Source organism: Oncorhynchus masou, chromosome 8 (genome assembly GCF_036934945.1).
Source record: "Oncorhynchus masou masou isolate Uvic2021 chromosome 8, UVic_Omas_1.1, whole genome shotgun sequence".
Lineage (NCBI taxonomy): Eukaryota > Metazoa > Chordata > Actinopteri > Salmoniformes > Salmonidae > Oncorhynchus > Oncorhynchus masou.
This window is the reverse complement of record NC_088219.1, coordinates 38510889-38532678: the sequence shown is the minus strand read 5'-3', so window position 1 is coordinate 38532678 and position 21790 is coordinate 38510889. Positions and strand designations below refer to the sequence as shown.

The window sequence follows — 21790 nt, the reverse complement described above, 5'->3', positions numbered from 1 at the left end:
GAATCATGCAGTGTACAGTGTTTCCCCCACTGTGCCAAGAATTTGATTGTTTTGCCCTTGGTACTGTTTGATTTACACTATGTCTAAGCTAGTTGCCAGGCAATAGGCACTTCATGCCTCAAAAACATCCACAGTTTTTCTTCCCCCTGTTTCTCTCTTTCAACGACTCTCGAGTCCCTGAACACTAACCATGTGTACAAAACCAAACAAGTCAAGTCAGTAATTAATATCAAATGTGACCTTTGGACTTTAAAGGTGCAGGATATACTGTATCACCTACACACATATAGATAGCTTAGATTACCCAACACTTCCTCATCAATCAATTAATGATTGGATTTATGGAGTGTGTTTCCAGGAGCTCACAGTGGAAACTCTGTTTAGGTGGCCAACAGCTTTCCAGTAGTCCTAATTCGAATCAAATTTTATTGGTCACGTACACACATTTTGCAATGTTCTTGCGGGTGTAGCGAAATGTGCAATGTCAAGAGTCCGGAATATGAATGTATATGATGGTGTGTATAGACATCATGGGCAGTATATGAATAGAAAATGTGTGTACAGTAGTAATTACATAGGGTAAGACTTGACTAGAATACAGTGTATACATATGAAGTGAATTCCATTGCATCTGGCTTAGTACACACTGACGAGTCGCAACTTGTTGCCTTTATCAGTACGGTGACAGTTTCAGTACAGTAGGAAGTATAACTGCACCACTGCTGTTCATGCTCTCATTTACATCGACGGGCCTGTAGAGGAGCAGGACGAGAGCTTTAAGTTCCTCCATGTCCGCATCCCTAAGGACCTATCATGGTCCAAACACGAAAGCACAGTCGTGAAGAGGGCACGACGACGCCTCTTCCCACTAAGGAGGCTGTAAAGATTTGGCATGGGTCCCTCAGATCCTCAAAGTTCTACAGCTGCACCATTGAGAACATCTTGACGGGCTGCGTCACCGCCTGGTACGGCAACTGCTCACCATCCGACCACGAGGCGCTGCAGACAGTAGTGTGTACAGACCAGTACATGTACTGGGCTCGAATTCCCAGCCATCCAGGACCTCTATACCAGGCAGTGTCTAAGACTCCAGCCATCCAGGTCATAGACTGTTCTCTCTGCTACCGCACCGCAAGCGATACTGGAGCGCCAAGTCTGTGACAAAAAGGCTCCTGAACATCTACCCACAAGTTATAAGACTGCTGAACAGTTCATGAACTGGCCACCCAAACCATTTACATTGATCTCCGTTATTCTTCATTTTTTTCTTATCTTTACCCCTGACCTACATAGAGATACTGTATTACCTCAAACTATCTTGTACCCCTGCACATTGACTAGGTACTGGTATGCCGTTCTACTGCCAATGTTTGTCTATGGAGATTGCATGGCTGTGTGCTCAATTTTATTCCCCTGTCAGCAACGGGTGTGGCTGAAATAGCTGAATCCGTTCATTTGAAGGGGTGTCCACATACTTTTGTATGTATGGTGTGTATATAGTCTCGTTTATTGTTATTTTATTGTGTTACTATTTTTCCTTTTGTATTTTAGTAAATATTTGTCTTTTTAACTCTGCATTGTTTGTAATTGGCTTGTAAGTATTTCATGGTAATGTCTGTTGTATTCAGCATATGTGACCAATACAATTTGACTAGGCCATCATACTTTCCTCTTGCAGACATGTCACTGATGCGGGATACTATATGGGAGATGTAATGTAAACACCTGTTGCCATGGTGAGAGAGTATCTACTCTGTATGATGGTTTGTGGTATGCACACTGAGGGAAGCCACAACCTATAGGACAGAAAGAATGTCAATCATACTAGCCTTGGATGTCTATTGGTTGTTATGGAAAAACAGTTTATTTTCTTGGTTTGCACCAATAGAATCAAGATATCAGATCAACTACATTATGGACCTTGATTTACATCATCATTTCTCTGTTTTGCTCCTGTAATCCACCTACATGTGAGATGTGTGCAACGCGACGTGTGACACGTGTTTGCGTGCGTGCGTAAAGTACTTAAGTAAAAATACTTTAAATTACTACTTAAGTCGTTTTTGGGGTATCAATTCGAATGCTTAGTAGGACAGATTTTTATATATATATATAATTTTTTTTTTACAAATCACGCACTTACCAAGAGAACATCTCTGGTCATTCCTACTGCCTCTGATCTGGTAGACTCATTAAACACATGCTTTGTTTGTAAATTATGTCTGAGTGTTGGAGTGCGCCCCTGGCTCTCCATACATTTTAAAAACAAGAAAATTGTGCCGTCTGGTTTGCTTAATATATGGAATGTAAAATGATTTATACTTGTACTTTTTATACTTAAGTATAATTTAGCAATTACATTTACTTTTGATACTTAAGTAGATTTAAAACCAAATACTTTTCAACTTTTACTCATGTATGTCATTTACTGGGTGACTTTCACTTTTACTCGAGTCATTTTCTGTTAAGATATTTGTACTTTTACTCAAGAATGACAGTTGGGTACTTTTTCCACCACTGTGCGCATGAATGTTTGCGTGCTATGTGCACTCTAAAGTAGTCTGAAGTACTTATTTTCATGTTATTCATTTGATGTTGAATACATGTTCTGTGTCCGTCAAGAACATTTCACAGATTTTTATGGGTTGGGACAGTTTTATCGCAGGACAGTTTTTTATAGCTTTTTTTTGTCATTTGCATAAGTATTAGCCCTACCTAGACACTAAGCTAAGGTTATTTTTGATTTCATTTGTCCTGTAAATGGTTCAGGGTAGGATACTTAGGTAAGCTGGTCCAATGTCTGTGAAAGGTCAGCTGCTGCCTGGAGAAGTTATTGTGGATTTATCATATGAAACATACACACACACTCTCACATGCACTCTCTCTCACCCACATTTTGTTTTATTCAAATGATTTGTCTCTTGTTATTTTCTGTGTATGTTTATGATTACAGTGGCAGGTGAAATTAGACAATAATTGATAGCCTAGAGACACATTTACAGATCATAAGTGCATGCGTTACTCCCTACGTTTTGTCGGACGTCTCTACTTGACACCTATATTGTTCTCGTCTTCCAATTGCTGACCAGTGGTGACCGGCTGTGATGGTGCGCACTGGAGAGGATGGCAGCACAGCAGCCTATACAATCATTATTGTCCCTTTTGTGCCTTGCCTATTTGCACATCGTTACAACACTGCATCTAGCCCGAATATGACATTTGAAGTGTCTCTATTCCTTTTGTGAGCTTTTGTGAGTAATGTTTACTGTACAATTTGTTTTGTTTGTTTCACTTTTGTTGATCTATTTCACTTGCTTTCACCAATGTAAACATGTGTTTCCCATGCCAATAAAGCCGTTTGAAATTAATTGAATTGAAGAGTGAGAGAGAACAGAGAGAGAGAAGAGAAAGGGAGGACAGAGCGAGACCTCAGCCAACGAAATGCGATGGCCAGATAGTGAAGACATGAGCGAGTGTGATCCAGCGATTTCATGCGCGTTTGTCTTCTTCCAATCAAATATGATTTGGATAGGATGAGAAGAGTAGCGTCTTTGTTGACATAATTTAAGGACAGCCTGGTGGTTACAGATGGTTACGTTCGCAGGCTGGGCTATAGCCTATAGGCTAGAGAAAATCATTTCATTAATCGACATTATTGCGAGCCATGATGGAATTACATAACGCCTATATGCTGCAGTCTATAATAACGTAAATTATGCTCTTTTCTCACTGAACGACTGAATGTAAAACGCAGCGGCAGCTGGACAGATCACAGAGGAAATCACGTTGAGCTCCACATAACTAATCGAGGAGCCGAGTGCATTGCATGAATTAACAGAGCCGAGGGCTCAGCGTCGATACAAGAGAGATGAAGGACCTTTCGTTCTCCCTTTGATGTGTTCAACCGGCCACTGGGGAGAGACAACCAGGAGCAGCCGATGCTCTGAGAGAACAGCAGCCGCGGCGCCAGACATCCGCGAGAGTGATAGCGCTGTTTACTGTCATTTGAGAGCTGGCACCGGACCCGCGGTGAGGCATGGGCTGCGCTCCCAGCATCCACGTCTCCCAGAGCGGTGTGATCTACTGCCGAGACTCGGACGAGTCCAACTCTCCGCACCAAACCACCACTATCTCGCAGGGCACCGCGGCCACCCTACATGGGCTGTTTATCAAGACGGACGCGGCCGATACCATCTCATCCGTCATCACCTACCAGAGCAGGCACTCCGGAACCAACTCTCAACGAGAGAGAAGAGAGAACAGCCGGGGACACATCTGCATCGAGGCTGAGACCCAGACTAGTCACACCAGTGTCAAGGTAGATAGATTCGCTCTTTCACAATCACAGGGAATGAATCAATCAGTTCACGTAGGCCTGTATTCTGTTCAGCCGAATTCCCGACCTATTCAGAAGGCCAAACATTGTAGTATCGTATCAATTAGCTGCTCCTAATTAAAACCAATTATCCATGAAGCTTATTCCGTCTTGAGTGGGGGTATAGCTAGACTGACATCATTCATGAATAACGTTTTGTGTTCATGGAATGTCTTATTGTTTGTTATCTATGTGCAGTCAGTGGGTTGTGGTAGAATTAGCAAACGGGGTTTGTTTTGTTTTGGGGGCATACCCTATAGGTAGCTCGGGCATTCCTGGAGTGATTAATCGAATCATACATAAAATACAGAGGTGGAAGTTCGAGTCTAGGAAGATTTGTCAGCTGGTGTCATCACGACAACAACTTTTCATTTCTGAAAGGTTAGGGTGAGTTAGAGAGTGATTGAGTGAGTGAGTGACACCATGGTGAAAGTACGATGCATGATAACGAACATTATAATGAACCCTAACCCTTTTGGGTAGTGTACGTTTTTTTAACATAACATCATTTTAGCATTATGTCATGATGAGCAAATGTTCAACTTAATAAAAAACATGTTTTCAATCTCAAGAAGTTAAATAAGAAAAATGACTATGGTAAGTGCCTATTAACTGCCAAATCAAGTAACAGGGTTGATGATTTCATCTTAAATCAGCCATAAATCCTCTTATGACAGGGTGTGTAGCTGTGTGCAACAGAGGGGCAATTGAACCTTTTACTGCAGTGGGCTAAACCAGGGTCACACAGTGTTTCTTGGTAGTCTTATACAAATCTACTTTGAAACCAAAATATACACCTCACACACATGGTTATGGGCTTAAAAAAGAAGACACCTGTAGAGTTGAAATGTATTACGTTTTCAATATATATATTTAAATGGACATATAAACACTAGATTTTTGGCTGTAAAAGAAAAGAAGAAGAAAAAATAATATATATATAATAACAACCCCCATTTGAGGCCACTAGTCATTTGACTGCAGGAAAGGGCTACTGCCAGCTTCACAAAAAAAGCCATGTAATTGTTAAAACATCTTTAGCCAGTCTATCTATGGGTAACAGGTTGTTTTTTTTTACCACAAAACACCAGAAAATTGCCCCCAAAAAGAGTAGAACTAGCTCACTCGCTTTTTCACTATAATTTGACAATTAGATGTTTGTAATGTTTCCTTTGAAAAAATATTTTTAAAGGATTCACAATATTAAAATGAGAATTAAAATATATAAAATGAGGGTAAAACGGGGTTTTTTTACCCCCTTTTCCTCCCAAATTTCGTGGTGTCCAATTGTTAGTAGCTACTGTCTTGCCTCATCGCTACAACTACCGTACGGGCTCGAGAGAGACGAAGGTCGAGAGCCATGCGTCCTCCGATACACAACCCAACCAAGCCGCACTGCTTCTTAACACAGCGCGCATCCAACCCGGAAGCCAGCCGCACCAATGTGTCGGAGGAAACACCGTACACCTAGCGACCTTTATCTACTTCCCCAGAGTCAGATGAACTCATGGATACCATTTTAATGTATATGCGTCCAGTATGACAGACGTAGAGGTAGTGTCGCAAGCCAATGCTAACTAACGTTAGTGCAATGTCCTCCAGTGATTGCGCTAACGCAAGTCGGCAATTGTGCAAACGTTAGATAGCAACTTCCTTCAAACTGCACGCAGAGACGAAAATGGTCTCCACGAGTTCACCTGACTCTGTGGACGTAGATAAAGGGCCCCATTGCCAAAATCCCGGAATGATCTCTTTAAGGATTCCAGCTTTAGCATTAATCACTAATCACATTAAATAATCATCTTCCGAAATAACTTAGTCAAGGCAACAAAATAACTAAGGGCGTTATAATGAAGGTGAAAACTTGTAGAAACGTTGGGGTTAAGTAGGTTTAAACCCCCGAGAAGTCACATATAGGTTGCACAGAGAGACATATCAAAATGCAGAATTTTGGCACTATAGCAAGTCTTTATTCAAAAAAAAAAAAAATACGGATTTATTGAATTCTCCATGTGGTCTATATTAAAAGGCACTTTGTTTCATATAACAGGCTTTTAAAAACCAATATTGGTGTGCAACTTCTACTTAAAATACCCGAAGGATGAAAAAAAAGGACTAATTTCGTCAAACGACCGTTCTATGAACTCATTGCTAAAAACTGTTAAGTGACACTTTGAAACCTCTGAGGCTCAATCATGCGTAATAAAGCTTTCATAGGTTTGACACTGTTTGGTAGGTGTACTTTCTGCTCTCTGAGGACATAGGCCTGGGTTGCTGTTATGGATTATGTGACAACTGTATCAGGGTACAAACAGTGTTATACCAATAAAACATTATTGACTAATTGATTGATAGACAAACTGACAGATTAATTAACTGACTGACATCTCTCATCTGTAATGTCATCCGTATGACACAGTGTCATGTGGGTCGTATAACAGCGGGGTAACAGACTTCGCAACGGGTGTCACCAAGAGTCTAGTGACAAAGTAACATGTGACATGACAGGGCTGGCTGGGCTGGATGACATGTGGACATCTGAGAAACGGGTTGTAAACGTGAGGAGCATGTCAACACACGCTGTGTGTCTGTGTGTGTTTGTGAGTAAAGCATGAGGGCGGACCGACGCAACGTCAGCACGTTATTGAACTCCTTTCGCCACTTCGAATGAGGCTGAGGTAACCATTCACATTGCGGATCAGGCCTGAATGGAGCCGATTCAGACCCACGTTTACGTAATTGTCAAGCACACTGGGAGGAAGGCCTGTGAAATGTAGTGATACACGATGGCTTATTGTCGTTACAGCCTAATAACTGAATGTCCTTTATAGATCTGTATCATGAGTTGAGTACAGGTGAGAGATAGAGAGAGGGAGACTCTTTCTCTCGTGTTCTCTCTCATGGTACGAGAAGGTATCATTGATGCTATTGAGTGTCGAAGCCCTGGTGATGAGCTCACTCTATTCCCTACAGGACCTCAGTCATGCTATTGATAAGCCACCCAAACACTGGTGTGTGTACGTGTCTGCGCGCATTTGTGTGTGTCTGTGTAAGAACAGTTGTTGTTTACCCCTGTGGACAGCAACAGTGCAGTGTTGTGAAGTGAATAGTCACATGTGAGAGGGCTGATGATGTTGTGCTTTACTCTGTACACTCCAGGGCTTCTCACACAGCCTGTCCAGTAGGGAACCTCCACTCTGTGGATGCAGGGTTTTGTTACAGCCCAGCACTAACTTGATTCAAATAATCAATGGAAGATTAGTCTATTTTTTTTAATAACAGGTGTGATATAGTGCTGTAGCTCCTTGAGTAAACTGTGTGTAACCTAACGTAGCAGGTGTAAAATAAATATATCTATTTCTGGTCCTGAGTAGGGAAAAAAAACTGTTGAGGGAGGTTCTCTTCTGCACTGTTTAAAAAAAAATAATAATAAATAAATAAACATGTTTATAGATTTTTCTTCCTTAATAAGAAGCAGAAATATGACATTAAAAAAATGACAGCAAAACCACATCAAAAGTTAACAGCAACCAAAAAAATAACAAATAAAGAAATAAAAATCTAAGACAGAACAAAAGTGTTACAGAAGCATAAAACCACCAAAAGGACATTTTATAGTGGTCTGATCCAATAGGATAGAACATATTTGGGACAAATTTCAGATGAAACACAGCGCCACAAGCCAATTGGATATGTCTCACCACCACCAGCCCGCATGCACACAAAGCATAGTACACTACCCAGAGTTCCCTTCGTTAGCCAATATTTCACCCATGTCACTCTGCTGGTCCCCAAACCTTTTCAAATGTGTCTTGTTTACACTTAATGTTATATTTTCCATTCTTAGGCAAGACGACATTCCCCTAAGCCATTGGGCAATACCAGGCCTGTTCACACTTTTCCAGGCAAGATCTATCAAGCGTTTTGCTTGCAACAAGCACAAGGGTTTGTACTTGGTTCTTTAGATGAGGATTGATTGGGTAGAACCCCAGGATAAACACTTTGGGATGGCGAGGCAATTTTACTCATACTATTTGGGATGTCATATGTGATACCTCCTTCCAAAAATCTTGAATTTTCTCACAGTCCCACAGACAATGAACCAGAGTTCCTTTAGAGTGATTGCACTTGTAGCATATATGTGGAATTGTGCTATTAAACATATTTAACTTAGCACGGGTTACATATGTTCGTATCAACCAGTTGTATTGCAATAGTATTTAGTCTGTGTCTGAGCCTTAATACATATACTACTCACATTCGTCCAAGACTATGTCCTCCCGAACATCTTCCTTCCAAGAGTTCAGTTTGTGCGCAGAGGAATCGGTTGAGCCAGACTCATTATATAGAGCTGAAATTCTACCCCTACCATTACAATGGGTTGAGATCGTATTTTCTAAAGTGGACGGAAGGGGTTCTGTTATATTTTGGTTTAGGCAGCCGTGAGGAAGCTCCTTAGCAGTACATTTTTTTTTTTTAAAGTCTTCTAGGAATGTCATATTTTGCCATGAGTTCTTCAAATGACATAAAAATACCTTCTTTATACAGATCTCAAATTTTCCTTGAACACTTGCTGGCCCATAGTTGGAAACCCGGATCAGCTCTCCCAGGAGTGAAACTGTGGTTTCCACAGATAGAACTAAAACATGACAAAGAATGCGTTTCACCAAGGAAATTCTACATCTCATACCAAACGTCGATTGTATTAAATACAAAGGGATTATTTTTTTGTGTTTGTCTTGATATCAGCTGAGTAAATGTAGAGGTTAAGGGGTGATTTGGGTACAACTGAAGACATCTCAATCTCCATCCACGAAGGGAGAGACTTGGAGGTCAAATAGTACATAGCAGTGCGAAGCTGAGCTGCCCAGTCGTACCACTGGATATTAGGCAAATGGAGACCCCCCCCCCCTGTCATACGTTAGGTACAATAAGGACAAGCGAACTCCTCCTCCTTTAGCATCATAATTGAGGACTTTGCGTTATTTATGTTGTATCCTGAGAACGCCCCAAACTCTTTGATTAGGTCCAGAAGTTCGGGTATAAATTGCACAAGTCTGTAAGAAACAAATGTACATTGTCTGCATGAAGGGCAATTCGATGTTCCAGCTGATCTATTCTGATACCTGAACTATTGGGGTGGGACCTAACAGCTATGGCTAGAGGCTCAATGGCTAGGATAAACAGGAGAGGAGAAAGAGGGCAGCCCTGCCTAGAACCCCTGCAGATGTCAAAAGGTTTAGATTTCTGAATTAGTAGTAAGGATCTCTGCAGTGGGATTTGTATATAGTATCTTCATCTATTTACAAAAGCTCTCACCACAACCACCACAAAACATTTCAAAATGGTAGGGCCACTCAACCCTGTCGAAGGCCTTCTCTGGTCCAGCGACAGGATTGCACTGTCTGACGAGCCAAATCTAGTATGTAGAACATTTATCACTCTCCTAACATTATGAAATCCTTCACGACCTTGAATAAAGCCATTTTGGTCTCTACCCAGCACATCCGGGAGAAAACCCTCCAACCTCCTCGCAAGTGCTTTACAAAGAACCTTAGTGTCAGAATTCAAAAGTGAAATAGCACGATAGGAATCACATTTGGTATGCTGCATTCCCGGGTTTTAGGAGCAGAGTGATCAGAGCTTTTTTAAAGAAAGGGGCAGGAGACCATTTTTGTAAGATTCCAAAAAACATCTCCAGGAGGGGAGTGCAGTTTGTTATTAAATCTCTTGTAGATGTCAATGGGCAGCCCATCTGGGCCAGATGCTCTCCCCACCTTCATACTGTCAATTGCATTGGACATTTCCTCCACAGTCAGCTCAGCATTAAGAATGTCCTGAGATTCATCTGAAACATTGGGAAACTCCAATCTAAAAAAAACTAGCCTGGGTATCAGTTTCAGGAGGATATTCTGATGCGTATCATTTTTCATAAAAGGATTTAAAGGTATTGTTCATCTCCCGAGGGTCTGCCGGCACAGCTCCCCCTGCATCCTGAATTGATTGCCCTCTCTGCTTGCTGCTGTTTGATTCGCCAGGCCAACAGCTTCCCAGCTTTTTCTCCCTTGTCATAATATGATTTGTTTAGTCTCAATAAGCTTGCTGCAGCTCTACCCGCAAGAATTCTGTTATATCAAGCTCTGAGCAAGAGCAACTCCCTGTGGAATTAGTGAGGACAATTTCTCTCTCCACAGAGTTTTAATTTTGGTTTCGAGTAATTTCATTTTTTGTTGAGTATTTGTTGACTTGGAGCTGATGAAATGTATAATTTGACCCCTTATGAAAGCTTTACTGGCTTCCCATCTAGTACAAGCTGAAGTCTGTGTTGTATTAATTGAAAAGTATAGGTCAATTTGCTGCCCAATGTATTCTGTAAAACTTGTATCTTGCAGCCATTTAGGTTGGAAGTGCCATTTAGGTGGAACACCAAATAAATTAGAATCTGAATATATAAGAGATGCTGGAGAGTGGTTAGAGATGCCAATGCTATCATAGAAGCAATCTTCAATTTTAGAACGTAATGCTGCAGAGATTTTCGATTTGGGAATAGGTCTGGTGAGTGCTAGAGTAACAGGAGTATTCCACATCTCTGGTTTCATTTCTCTCCAAATCTCTATTATGTTTAAATCCATCATAAAAGGATAAATTCTGGCTCCATCTCCAAAGCCTCGGGAAGCCACCGCTCTAGGAATGAGCAAGCATCGCTCCCCTCAGCGCCTTCGGGGGAGATATACTAGTCTCAAGTTCGATCTCCTGCTGCGGCCCTCCAAATCAACTAGTTTAGAGGTAAGCGATTCAACCTTTTCCTTAAGAGCGGTGATCGTTGCCTGCAGGGGTATAATGTTGTCTTCGGTTCCAGAGATGCGTACCTCAGCCTGAGAGATTTACCCAGCACATTCTTTGACTGCCTTTTTAACGTTGTCCACTGCAGACAGTGCATTTTCAAATTTGTAGAGAATTCTGTATTCATATCTTTGATGGCCTTGAGGATATCTTTGGCGCTAATGGCACTGCATTTGTTTATCACCTCAGTCCTGCTCCCACCACTAGCACATGAAGCTAGCACGGCGCCTTTGTCCTCAGACTCTAAACTTTCTCTCGTTAAGTCTTTTTTTGGTGTGACTTTTGTCGGCATTATGGGTTTCGGAACCTAATAAACTATTACTGCCTTTCCTGGCACATTAAGCTTAAGGGTGAACTTATTTCAGGATTTCTTTCAAATTTGTAGCGGAGCTAAAAAAAATAGATGTGGAGCAGAACTGATCAGTCACACCAGAAGCCCTCTTCTGCACTGTGGAACCAATCAAGTAAATGTGGGGGAGGAGTTAAACTGGAGTGTTGCTTTGTTAAAACTTCTTAGGGCTAGGCCCCTTTTTTCTCCACTTCCTGTCTGAATGACGTGCCCAAAGTAAACTGCCTGTAGCTCAGGCCCCGAAAACACTTTGAAGTTTGTAGAAATGTTAAAATAATGTAGGAGAGGCCTCCCGGATGGCGCAGAGGTCTAGGGCACTGTATCGCAGTGCTAGCTGTGCCACCAGAGAATCTGGGTTCGCGCCCAGGCTCTGTCGCAGCCGGCTGCAACCGGGAGGTCCGTGGGGAGACTCACAATTGGCCTAGCATTGTCCGGGTTAGGGAGGGTTTAGCCGGTAGGGATATCCTTGTCTCATCACGCACTAGCGACTCCTGTGGCGGGCCGGGCGCAGTGTACGCTAACCAGGTCACCAGGTGCACGGTGTTTCCTCCGACACATTGGTGCGGCTGGCTTCCGGGTTGGATGTGCGCTGTGTTTAGAAGCAGTGCGGCTTGGTTGGGTTGTGTTTCGGAGGACGCATGGCTTTCGACCTTCGTCTCTCCCGAGCCTGTATGGGAGTTGTAGTGAAAAGACAAGTAACTACTAACAATTGGATACCAAGAAATTGGGGAGAAAAGGGGGTAAAATGTTAAAATATATAATGTAGGAGAATATAAAACAATTGAAAATATTGAAAATGAGCTCCCTGGATGCAATTCCTATGGCTTCCACAGGGTGTCAGCAGTCTGTTCAAGGTTTCAGGCTTGTAACTTAAAAAACTAAATAGAAATATCAATTATAGCAGAAGGACAGTCTTGTAAATTTGTGTTTGCTCACGACATGAAGACATTATGCACCTGCTTTCCTATTGAACACACTTCTTTCTGTAGGAAATATTAGTTTCATTACATTTTAGGGAATCTGCAGAGTATATTTTGACTTGTTGAAACAAAGTTGAGGTAGATTTTCTGATTTCTTTCTCTGCATGTTGAAAGAGTGGATTACTCAAATCGATAGTGCCAACTAAAACAGACTTTTTGGGATATAAAGAAGGATTTTATCTAACAAAACTACATGTTATAGCTGGGACCCTTTGAATTAAAAATAAACTAAATACATTTGATTTAACCTTTATTTAACCAGGTAAGCTAGTTGAGAACGAGTTCTCATTTGCAACTGCGACCTTGCCAAGATAAAGCATAGCAGTTCGACACGTACTGTACAGCAACACAGAATGAACAAAACATACAGTCAATAATACAGTAGAAAAAAAGTCTATATACAGTGAGTGCAAATTAGTTCAAATAAGGGAGTTAAGGCAATAAATAGGCCATGGTGGCAAAGTAATTACAATATGGCAATTAAACACTGGAATGGTAGATGTGCAAAGATGGATGTGCAAGTAGAGATACTGTGGTGCAAAATAAATAAATATAGTATGGGGATGAGGTAGATGGGCTGTATACAGATGGGCTATGAACAGGTGCAGTGATCTGTGAGCTGGTTCTTAAAGCTAGTGAGGGAGATGGGAATCTCCAGCTTCAGTGATTTTTGCAGTTCGTTCCAGCAAAGAACTGGAAGGAAAGGCGACCAAAATTACAAAGAGTAAGATTGTCAAAAAGTGAGTGAATATTTAATTGTTATTTGAGAATGTATGAAACCTGTGGAAAAATATTTTGATGTGGGGTGCCGTCATCAAACAATCACATGGCATGTTTTCACTGCAATAGGTACTGTAAATTGGAAAGTGCAGTTAGATTAACAAGAATTTAAGCTTTCAGCCGATATAATATAATACGTTCGTTGCATGGAGGAGACCAAAGCGCAGCGTGAGATGAACACATCTTATTTTAATGATGACGAAGAAACACTTATACAAACTACAAAAACAACGTGAAGCTAAATATAGTGCTGACACAGAAAATTAAGACACATAGATAATCACCCACGAAAATATGGTTCCCAATCAGAGACAACAATAAACAGCTGCCTCTAATTGAGAACCAATCTAGGCAACCATAGACATACAAAACCCCTAGACTGGTGACAACCCCATAAACATCCAAAAACCCTAGACAGGGTAACCCTATAATCACTGTTACAAATCCCTTTTGGCCCGACAGTCTAGGGGGGGATGGTAATGAGACCCGTAACATAACTCATGCAAATTATAATTGTGACAAAGTAAAAGTGAGAATGAAATAACCAGGACAACTGAAATCTAACTCAAGATTTATTTGAAAACACACGGTAATGGGGGGAGCAGGAAAAGGGACTGAGCTGGACCCAAGGAAAGAAACAATACGTTTTTTTTTTTTAACTAAGCTAGACTAGCCTACTTTAACAACAGCTAACTAACTAACCAAAAATACAGTGGGTGGTCCGCCCAGTTCTAACTAGTGTATTTAAAAGTTTACCTACGGGTAGTGTATGCCCATGGGCGACTTTTCTTGGTTTCCCCCTTTCCCACCAGCAATCAAACACCATAACCAAAACAATACTCACAGGTGATGACAAAGTGCTATGGAGGTGCTCAAACAAAAGAGAGGTTAATACACAAAGAGAGAGTGAAACACAGAGACCTACAGACATGGCATTTACAGAGAGATTGAGCTCCAGAGAAAACAACTGACAGGGTTTTTAAACCAAGGGAAAGGAACTGTGATTAGGTAGGAAACAGGAGGTGGTGTGTCTTCTGATTGATGATTGGTTGTTGACTGATTGGGGAGTGATGAGTTTCACCTGTGAGGGGAGAAGGAGAGAAAAGAACACAGGATACACACACACACAGGATACTGGTATCCGTAACAATCACCCATGTCTTAACAAAAATAATAAAGAAAACAAAGAATACTAAGGTCAGGGCGTGACAAATATCAATAATATTTATGATTATTTATTTGAATTGCGGGCCCTCCAGCTTCACCGGAAGTTGTCCCGCTCTTATCCCTAAGAAAATCTGAAGTCGCATCATAGACTCTCTTTCCATTTCCCTTGAAATCCGGATGCATCCGGTTGTTTCCGACCCCGCAATGTGTGTAACACATTTTTGTTTTGTTTTCTTCATATCTGTGTAAGTAATGGGTCTTACAGGTTCATGGTCTTCAGGAGTGTTAACCTCATTTCTACCTCATATGTAACCTCTGTCACAAGCCCACAACTCATCTCTCACACACACCCTCCATACAAGTCAGCTAGCTGCCCATCACTTTCCTGGCCCTCTCATGACTTTCTATCTCATGAATGATGTCGTTGTTGTTGTTTTTCTAAATTACTTGTCTTTTTTGTTGTTGCTTTAAAACACTGAGATTATTGATGTAATGAATAGCACGATTAAAGTTGAATAAATTATTATTTATTATTACTTCAGGAGGCTCTGCAATCGTTGCCTGGCGATTCTTACATTTTAGTCGTTTTATCAGACGCTCTTATCCAGAGCTTGGGGTTAAGTGCCTTGCTCAAGGGCACATCGTCATATTTTTGTTCCTCCTAGACGGCTCGGGATTCGAACCAGTGATATTTCAATTAGTGGGAAAGTAGTGGGGGAAAAAGCAGCGGTACTTGCTCAGAGTACGTGCACTGTATGTTGTGAATGTTGACCTGTAAAGATCTTACATTGGCTATGGAGAGCGTGATCACACAGTCTTCTGCTCATCTGGTAGGCTCGTGTCACTGGGCAGCTTGCGGCTGGGCTTCCCTTTGTAGTCCGTAATAGTTTGCAAGCCCTGCCATGATCTGACGAGTGTCAGAACCGGTGTAGTACGATTCAATCTTAGTCCTGTGTTGATGCTTTGCCTGTTTGATGGTTTGAAGACATCACAACATTTATATTTTTTCTGAATAAACATAAAATAGCATTAAAAGTCAAAAAAAAAATCACAAGGATTGACTTTCAAAAGTACATTTTCATAAAAGAAAATAAATAAAAACAGATAAAAAGCCAGGGGTTACAGTTGTGTAAACAGTTGTGTAAACAGTTGTGTAAACTTATGATAGAGTTCTAAGAATGCAGTGGGTTTTTTTGGTAATTGACTAAATCTAGAGATTTTATTAGATATTGGATTTCAAGTAAAGATATATTGCATTCAGACAGATTTCAAATATTTGTTTTTGTGTCTATAAAATTTCCCGGAGAGAATGAAGAAATGAACAACTCATTCAGTGCTTTTGTTTTCATTTTACTAATAACATATGACATAAATCGTAAATATATGGGTCTTATTGATGAAATAAAAAACTTAAATACTTAACTCACTCCAAAATAACTTCACAGAGTCACACCCATAAAAAATGTGAATAATAGTTTCTCCTTTTTTATCACAGAAAATGCATATGTCCTCGAAATCCATGAATTTTGACAACAAGTTATTGCAAGTTGCAAGTTATATTTTGTGCAAGGTTTTAAAGCTTCTGGTTGGGCTATGTACGTACGGTCACTGTGGGTAGGACATCATCGATGCACTCCTTGATGAAGCCAGTGAATGATGTGGTGTACTCCTCAATGCCATCGAAAGAATCCCGGAACATATTCCAGTCTGCTAGCAAAACAGTCCTTTAGCTTAGCATCTGCATCATCTGACCACTTCCTTATTGAGCGAGTAACTAGTGCTTCCTGCTTTAGTTTTTGCTCGTAAGCAGGAATCAGGAGGATAGAGTCAGATTTGACATATGGAGGGCGAGGGCGAGCTTTGTATGCATCTCTGTGTGTGTGGAGTAAAGGTTCTCCAGAGTTCTTTCCCCTCTGGTTGCCCATTTAACATGCTGATAGAAATGAGGTAGAACTGATTTAAGTTTCCCTGCATTAAAGTCCCTGGCCACTAGGAGCGCCGCCTCTGTGTCAGCATTTTCTTCTTTGCATAAACATGTGTTTATACTTCAATATGTTTATACTTGCGAGTAACAATGTAACGTGACGAGTTACCTTTAAGCGTAATGTTCCCCAACACTGTTGATGAGTGCGTTGTTTCATGCAGACCATGTAGAATCTTATCTATAACTTCACCATGTTAGATCACACTGCATGGGAAGAGGACATTGTATAATTAAAATACCATGACTACGGATAATCCTGAATTAATCAGGAATATTGATGAGTGAGAATGTTACAGAGGGTCAAAGATCATACCTCCCCTGTTATTGGTAGAGGTGAGAGGTTAGCATGTCTTGGGATTATGATCTTTGACCTGTAGCTTTGTCACACATTATTATTCACAAATCATTCAGGATGATCCGTAATCATGGTAGAATCCACATTAATGTAGAAGTGTTTAGAAACATATTATATTTTTATTTACAATAAAAGGGACTCAAAAATGACAATACATTATTTCCCATTCATTTCTATTGGGCCCAAAATGATTTGAAACACACCAAAATGAACAGCAAATGCATCCAAGAAGTTTGTAGTCACAAGCTTGATGTAGTCATTGTGTGATAGGAATATTGGACCAAAAACTAAACTTTGGGGGACTTTTTTGATTAGACTCTTTAGTGGTGTCAATCCTTTAGACCCTTTAAAACCTTTTGGCCTTTAAAAAAACTGTAAGTGAATGTCATTGTGAATGCAGTGAGAGATGTGTACCTGTTGTTATGATGCAGTAATGTGAACATGATGGGTGCTTATGGCTTCATATTTCCTGTCATGAACACACACACACACACACACACACACACACACACACACACACACACACACACACACACACAGGGGTAGATGGTACTCTGTGTTCTCTGTTACAGTATAACACAGCCTGTTCTATATTCAGGACGGACAGACAGGCAGACAGGCAGGGAGGCAGACAGGCAGGGAGGCAGGGAGGCAGGGAGGCAGGCAGGTAGGTGTCAGCTACCAGGTGGTCTGATGAAAGGCTAGAAGAGATTTTAGAGTGGAGAGGATGCATCTGTTTTTTGTTTTTGTGTGAGAGAGTGTGCTAATGTATCTGAGAGCTTTCAGGGAACCATAGTGGGGTTTTTTTTTATCTGTGCCAGCGCTACAACACACACACAGCACTGTGGACGCATATAGGCCAGAATAAGTGGCACTACATGAAAAGAGAGAAGCGGAGAGAGAGAAAGAGAGAGAGAGAATTATGCTCAAACCTGTCTCTGCTTAATAGTGCTGAGCTATTAGTGTTTTTTTTTTAGGTTGGTTCGGTTTCAGTTAGATTATTACAAAAATAATAAAGTTTTTTCGATTTCGGTTTTGATCTTTATTTACGTTAAATGCGCCATGAAATAATAACACTGCAATGATTTTAGAGCTTTTTAATGGACGTTTCAAAACGAAAAATTGTGAACATTCAATTGCCAAAACATTGAAAATATTCCATTGTCTCCGTCAGGTCCACATTGGGTAGACATCAATTGAAAAATAGGAAATGACTATGAAATAATAAAATATTTAAGTTGTGTATATTACTTTGTTTTATTTGATGACTTTATTATTTTGAATTCCTTAAAGTCATCATCTCATCTCTGCTCAGTTAGAAGCAGCCAGCCAGCCAGACCATCTAATGTTATCTATGTGCTCCCCATACTGTACTGTCTTTAGTCATCCTGTTTAGCTAGCCTACCTAAGTATGCTGCTGAGCTGTCAACAACATCATTTTACTAGTTCTTCAAAGGGCTCCCAAGTGGCGCAGCGGTCTAAGACACTGCATCTCAATGCTAGAGGTGTCACCACAGACCCTGGTTTGATTCCAGGCTGTATCACACCTGGCTGTGATTGGGAGTCCCATAGGGCGGCGCACAATTGGCCTAGTGTTGTCCGGGTTAGGATTTGGCTGGGGTAGGCCGTCATTATAAATAAGAATTTGTTCTTAAGGATCGGACCCTTTTTCTTTAATTTTTGCCAACATACCCAAATCTAACTCCCTGTAGCTCAGGCCCTGAAGCAAGGATATGCACATTCTTGGTCCAATTGAAAGGAAACACTTTGAAGTTTGTGGAAATGTGAAAGGAATGTAGGAGAATATAACACATTCGATCTGGTAAAGGATAATACAAAGACAAAAAAACTGTTTTTTGTTTGTTTTGTACCATCATCTTTGAAATGCAAGAGAAAGGCCATAATGTATTATTCCAGCCCATTTGCAATTTCGATTTTGGCCACTAGATGGCAGCAGTGTATGTGCAAAGTTTCAGACTGATCCAATGAACCATTGCATTTCTGTTCAAAATGTTGTATCAAGACTACCCAAATGTGCCTAATTTGTTTATTAATAAGTGTTCATGTTCAAAGCTGTGCACACTTCTCAAACAATAGCATGGTCTTATTTCACTGTGGTAGCTACTGTAAATTGGACAGTGCAGTTAGATTAACAAGAATTTAAGCTTTTTGCCAATATCAGATATGTATATGTCCTGGGAAATGTTCTTGTTACTTACAACCTCATGCTAATCGCATTAGCCTACATTAGCTCAACCGTCCCGCAAGTGACCCACCAATCCTGAAGAAGTTTTAACTGACTTTCCTAGCTACATAAAAAAAAATAAAGTAGATAAGGCATACTTTCAAAAACTCTCTGTCCCTCTCGTCATTGTGTTTTGTACATTCCTCTCTCTTGCGGTCTATGCGGTCTGTGTGTATCTAACCTAACGTAGCAGGTGTAAAAGTGTATCCATCCAGAGATCTGTATATATTGACAAGATGCTCATACTTCCGCTCTTACAATGGGAGTCATTTTCCCAAAGGCGGGAAGGCAGGCGACAAGCTTACGTCCAAAATAAGCCCATAGAAACTCATTAGGCTTAATTTGTACAGATTTTGGCGAGAGTAATAACTCTTGCTTCACCTCTTCCTCTCTCATCCGTCTCTGCCCGAGCCAGAAAAAACAGGCACGTTTCTGCACATAACTGGGTTGAATATTTGATTCAACTCCCTTCAGTCCAGCCTCCCACATAGTTCTTGAGTTGATTTCTCTCATGAATTAGTTGATTTCTCACACACCAAAAAAATCTAAATGGAACTCAAATAATTGAACCAACATCAGTCAATTAGTTGTTTAATAAAAAAAAAGTAAAATAATTTTGGTTAATCGCTCAGCACTACCTCTAAAGGTTCTAGAGTCTAGTCACTCTATGACAATGGCTAGATGAGAGACTGCTGTGGTTTTGTCCACACACCCTCTAGTCTATACCCTTCACTCTCTATACTCTCTATACACCCTTCTATACCCTCTCTATACACCCTTCTATACACGCTCTATACACTCTCTATACACTCTCTAAACACTTTCTATGCACTCTATACTCTTTATACACTCTATACACTCTCTATACACACTATGCACTCTCTATACACCCTTCTATACACTCTCTATATACTCTCTATACCCTTCTATACACTCTATACACACTATACACTCTCTATGCACTCTCTATACACTCTCTATACACTCTCTATACCCTTCTATACACTCTCTATACACACTATACACTCTCTATGCACTCTCTATACACTCTCTATACATTTACATTTACATTTAAGTCATTTAGCAGACGCTCTTATCCAGAGCGACTTACAAATTGGTGAATTCACCTTCTGACATCCAGTGGAACAGCCACTTTACAATAGTGCATCTAAATCATTAAGGGGGGAGGGGGTGAGAAGGATTACTTATCCTATCCTAGGTATTCCTTGAAGAGGTGGGGTTTCAGGTGTCTCCGGAAGGTGGTGATTGACTCCGCTGTCCTGGCGTCGTGAGGGAGTTTGTTCCACCATTGGGGGGCCAGAGCAGCGAACAGTTTTGACTGGGCTGAGCGGGAACTGTACTTCCTCAATGGTAGGGAGGCGAGCAGGCCAGAGGTGGATGAACGCAGTGCCCTTGCTTGGGTGTAGGGCCTGATCAGAGCCTGGAGGTACTGCGGTGCCGTTCCCCTCACAGCTCCGTAGGCAAGCACCATGGTCTTGTAGCGGATGCGAGCTTCAACTGGAAGCCAGTGGAGAGAGCGGAGGAGCGGGGTGACGTGAGAGAACTTGGGAAGGTTGAACACCAGACGGGCTGCGGCGTTCTGGATGAGTTGTAGGGGTTTAATGGCACAGTCAGGGAGCCCAGCCAACAGCGAGTTGCAGTAATCCAGACGGGAGATGACAAGTGCCTGGATTAGGACCTGCACCGCTTCCTGTGTGAGGCAGGGTCGTACTCTGCGGATGTTGTAGAGCATGAACCTACAGGAACGGGCCACCGCCATGATGTTGGTTGAGAACGACAGGGTGTTGTCCAGGATCACGCCAAGGTTCTTAGCGCTCTGGGAGGAGGACACAATGGAGTTGTCAACCGTGATGGCGAGATCATGGAACGGGCAGTCCTTCCCCGGGAGGAAGAGCAGCTCCGTCTTGCCGAGGTTCAGCTTGAGGTGGTGATCCGTCATCCACACTGATATGTCTGCCAGACATGCAGAGATGCGATTCGCCACCTGGTCATCAGAAGGGGGAAAGGAGAAGATTAATTGTGTGTTGTCTGCATAGCAATGATAGGAGAGACCATGTGAGGTTATGACAGAGCCAAGTGACTTGGTGTATAGCGAGAATAGGAGAGGGCCTAGAACAGAGCCCTGGGGGACACCAGTGGTGAGAGCGCGTGGCGAGGAGACAGATTCTCGCCACGCCACCTGGTAGGAGCGACCTGTCAGGTAGGACGCAATCCAAGCGAGGGCCGCGCCGGAGATGCCCAACTCGGAGAGGGTGGAGAGGAGGATCTGATGGTTCACAGTATCGAAGGCAGCCGATAGGTCTAGAAGGATGAGAGCAGAGGAGAGAGAGTTAGCTTTAGCAGTGCGGAGCGCCTCCGTGATACAGAGAAGAGCAGTCTCAGTTGAATGACTAGTCTTGAAACCTGACTGATTTGGATCAAGAAGGTCATTCTGAGAGAGATAGCGGGAGAGCTGGCCAAGGACGGCACGTTCAAGAGTTTTGGAGAGAAAAGAAAGAAGGGATACTGGTCTGTAGTTGTTGACATCGGAGGGATCGAGTGTAGGTTTTTTCAGAAGGGGTGCAACTCTCGCTCTCTTGAAGACGGAAGGGACGTAGCCAGCGGTCAGGGATGAGTTGATGAGCGAGGTGAGGTAAGGGAGAAGGTCTCCGGAAATGGTCTGGAGAAGAGAGGAGGGGATAGGGTCAAGCG

At 41.7% G+C, this 21790-nt stretch overlaps 1 protein-coding gene across 5 annotated transcripts in view; it reads left to right on the top strand.

The window, feature by feature from the left end:
• Positions 1-3982: 3982 nt before the first annotated feature.
• The window catches only part of LOC135544634 (high affinity cAMP-specific and IBMX-insensitive 3',5'-cyclic phosphodiesterase 8B-like), an 86607-nt gene continuing 68799 nt past the window's right edge, over positions 3983-21790 (top strand). For 3 of the 5 annotated variants that reach the window (XM_064972395.1, XM_064972392.1, XM_064972393.1), the window contains exons 1-2: positions 3983-4318; positions 6338-6340. In XM_064972395.1, coding sequence (XP_064828467.1) covers positions 4037-4318; positions 6338-6340 — 285 coding nt within the window. In that variant the 5' untranslated portion in view covers positions 3983-4036. The remainder of the gene's footprint in view (positions 4319-6337; positions 6341-21790) is intronic. The other 2 variants (XM_064972394.1, XM_064972391.1) reach the window with 1 other exon arrangement.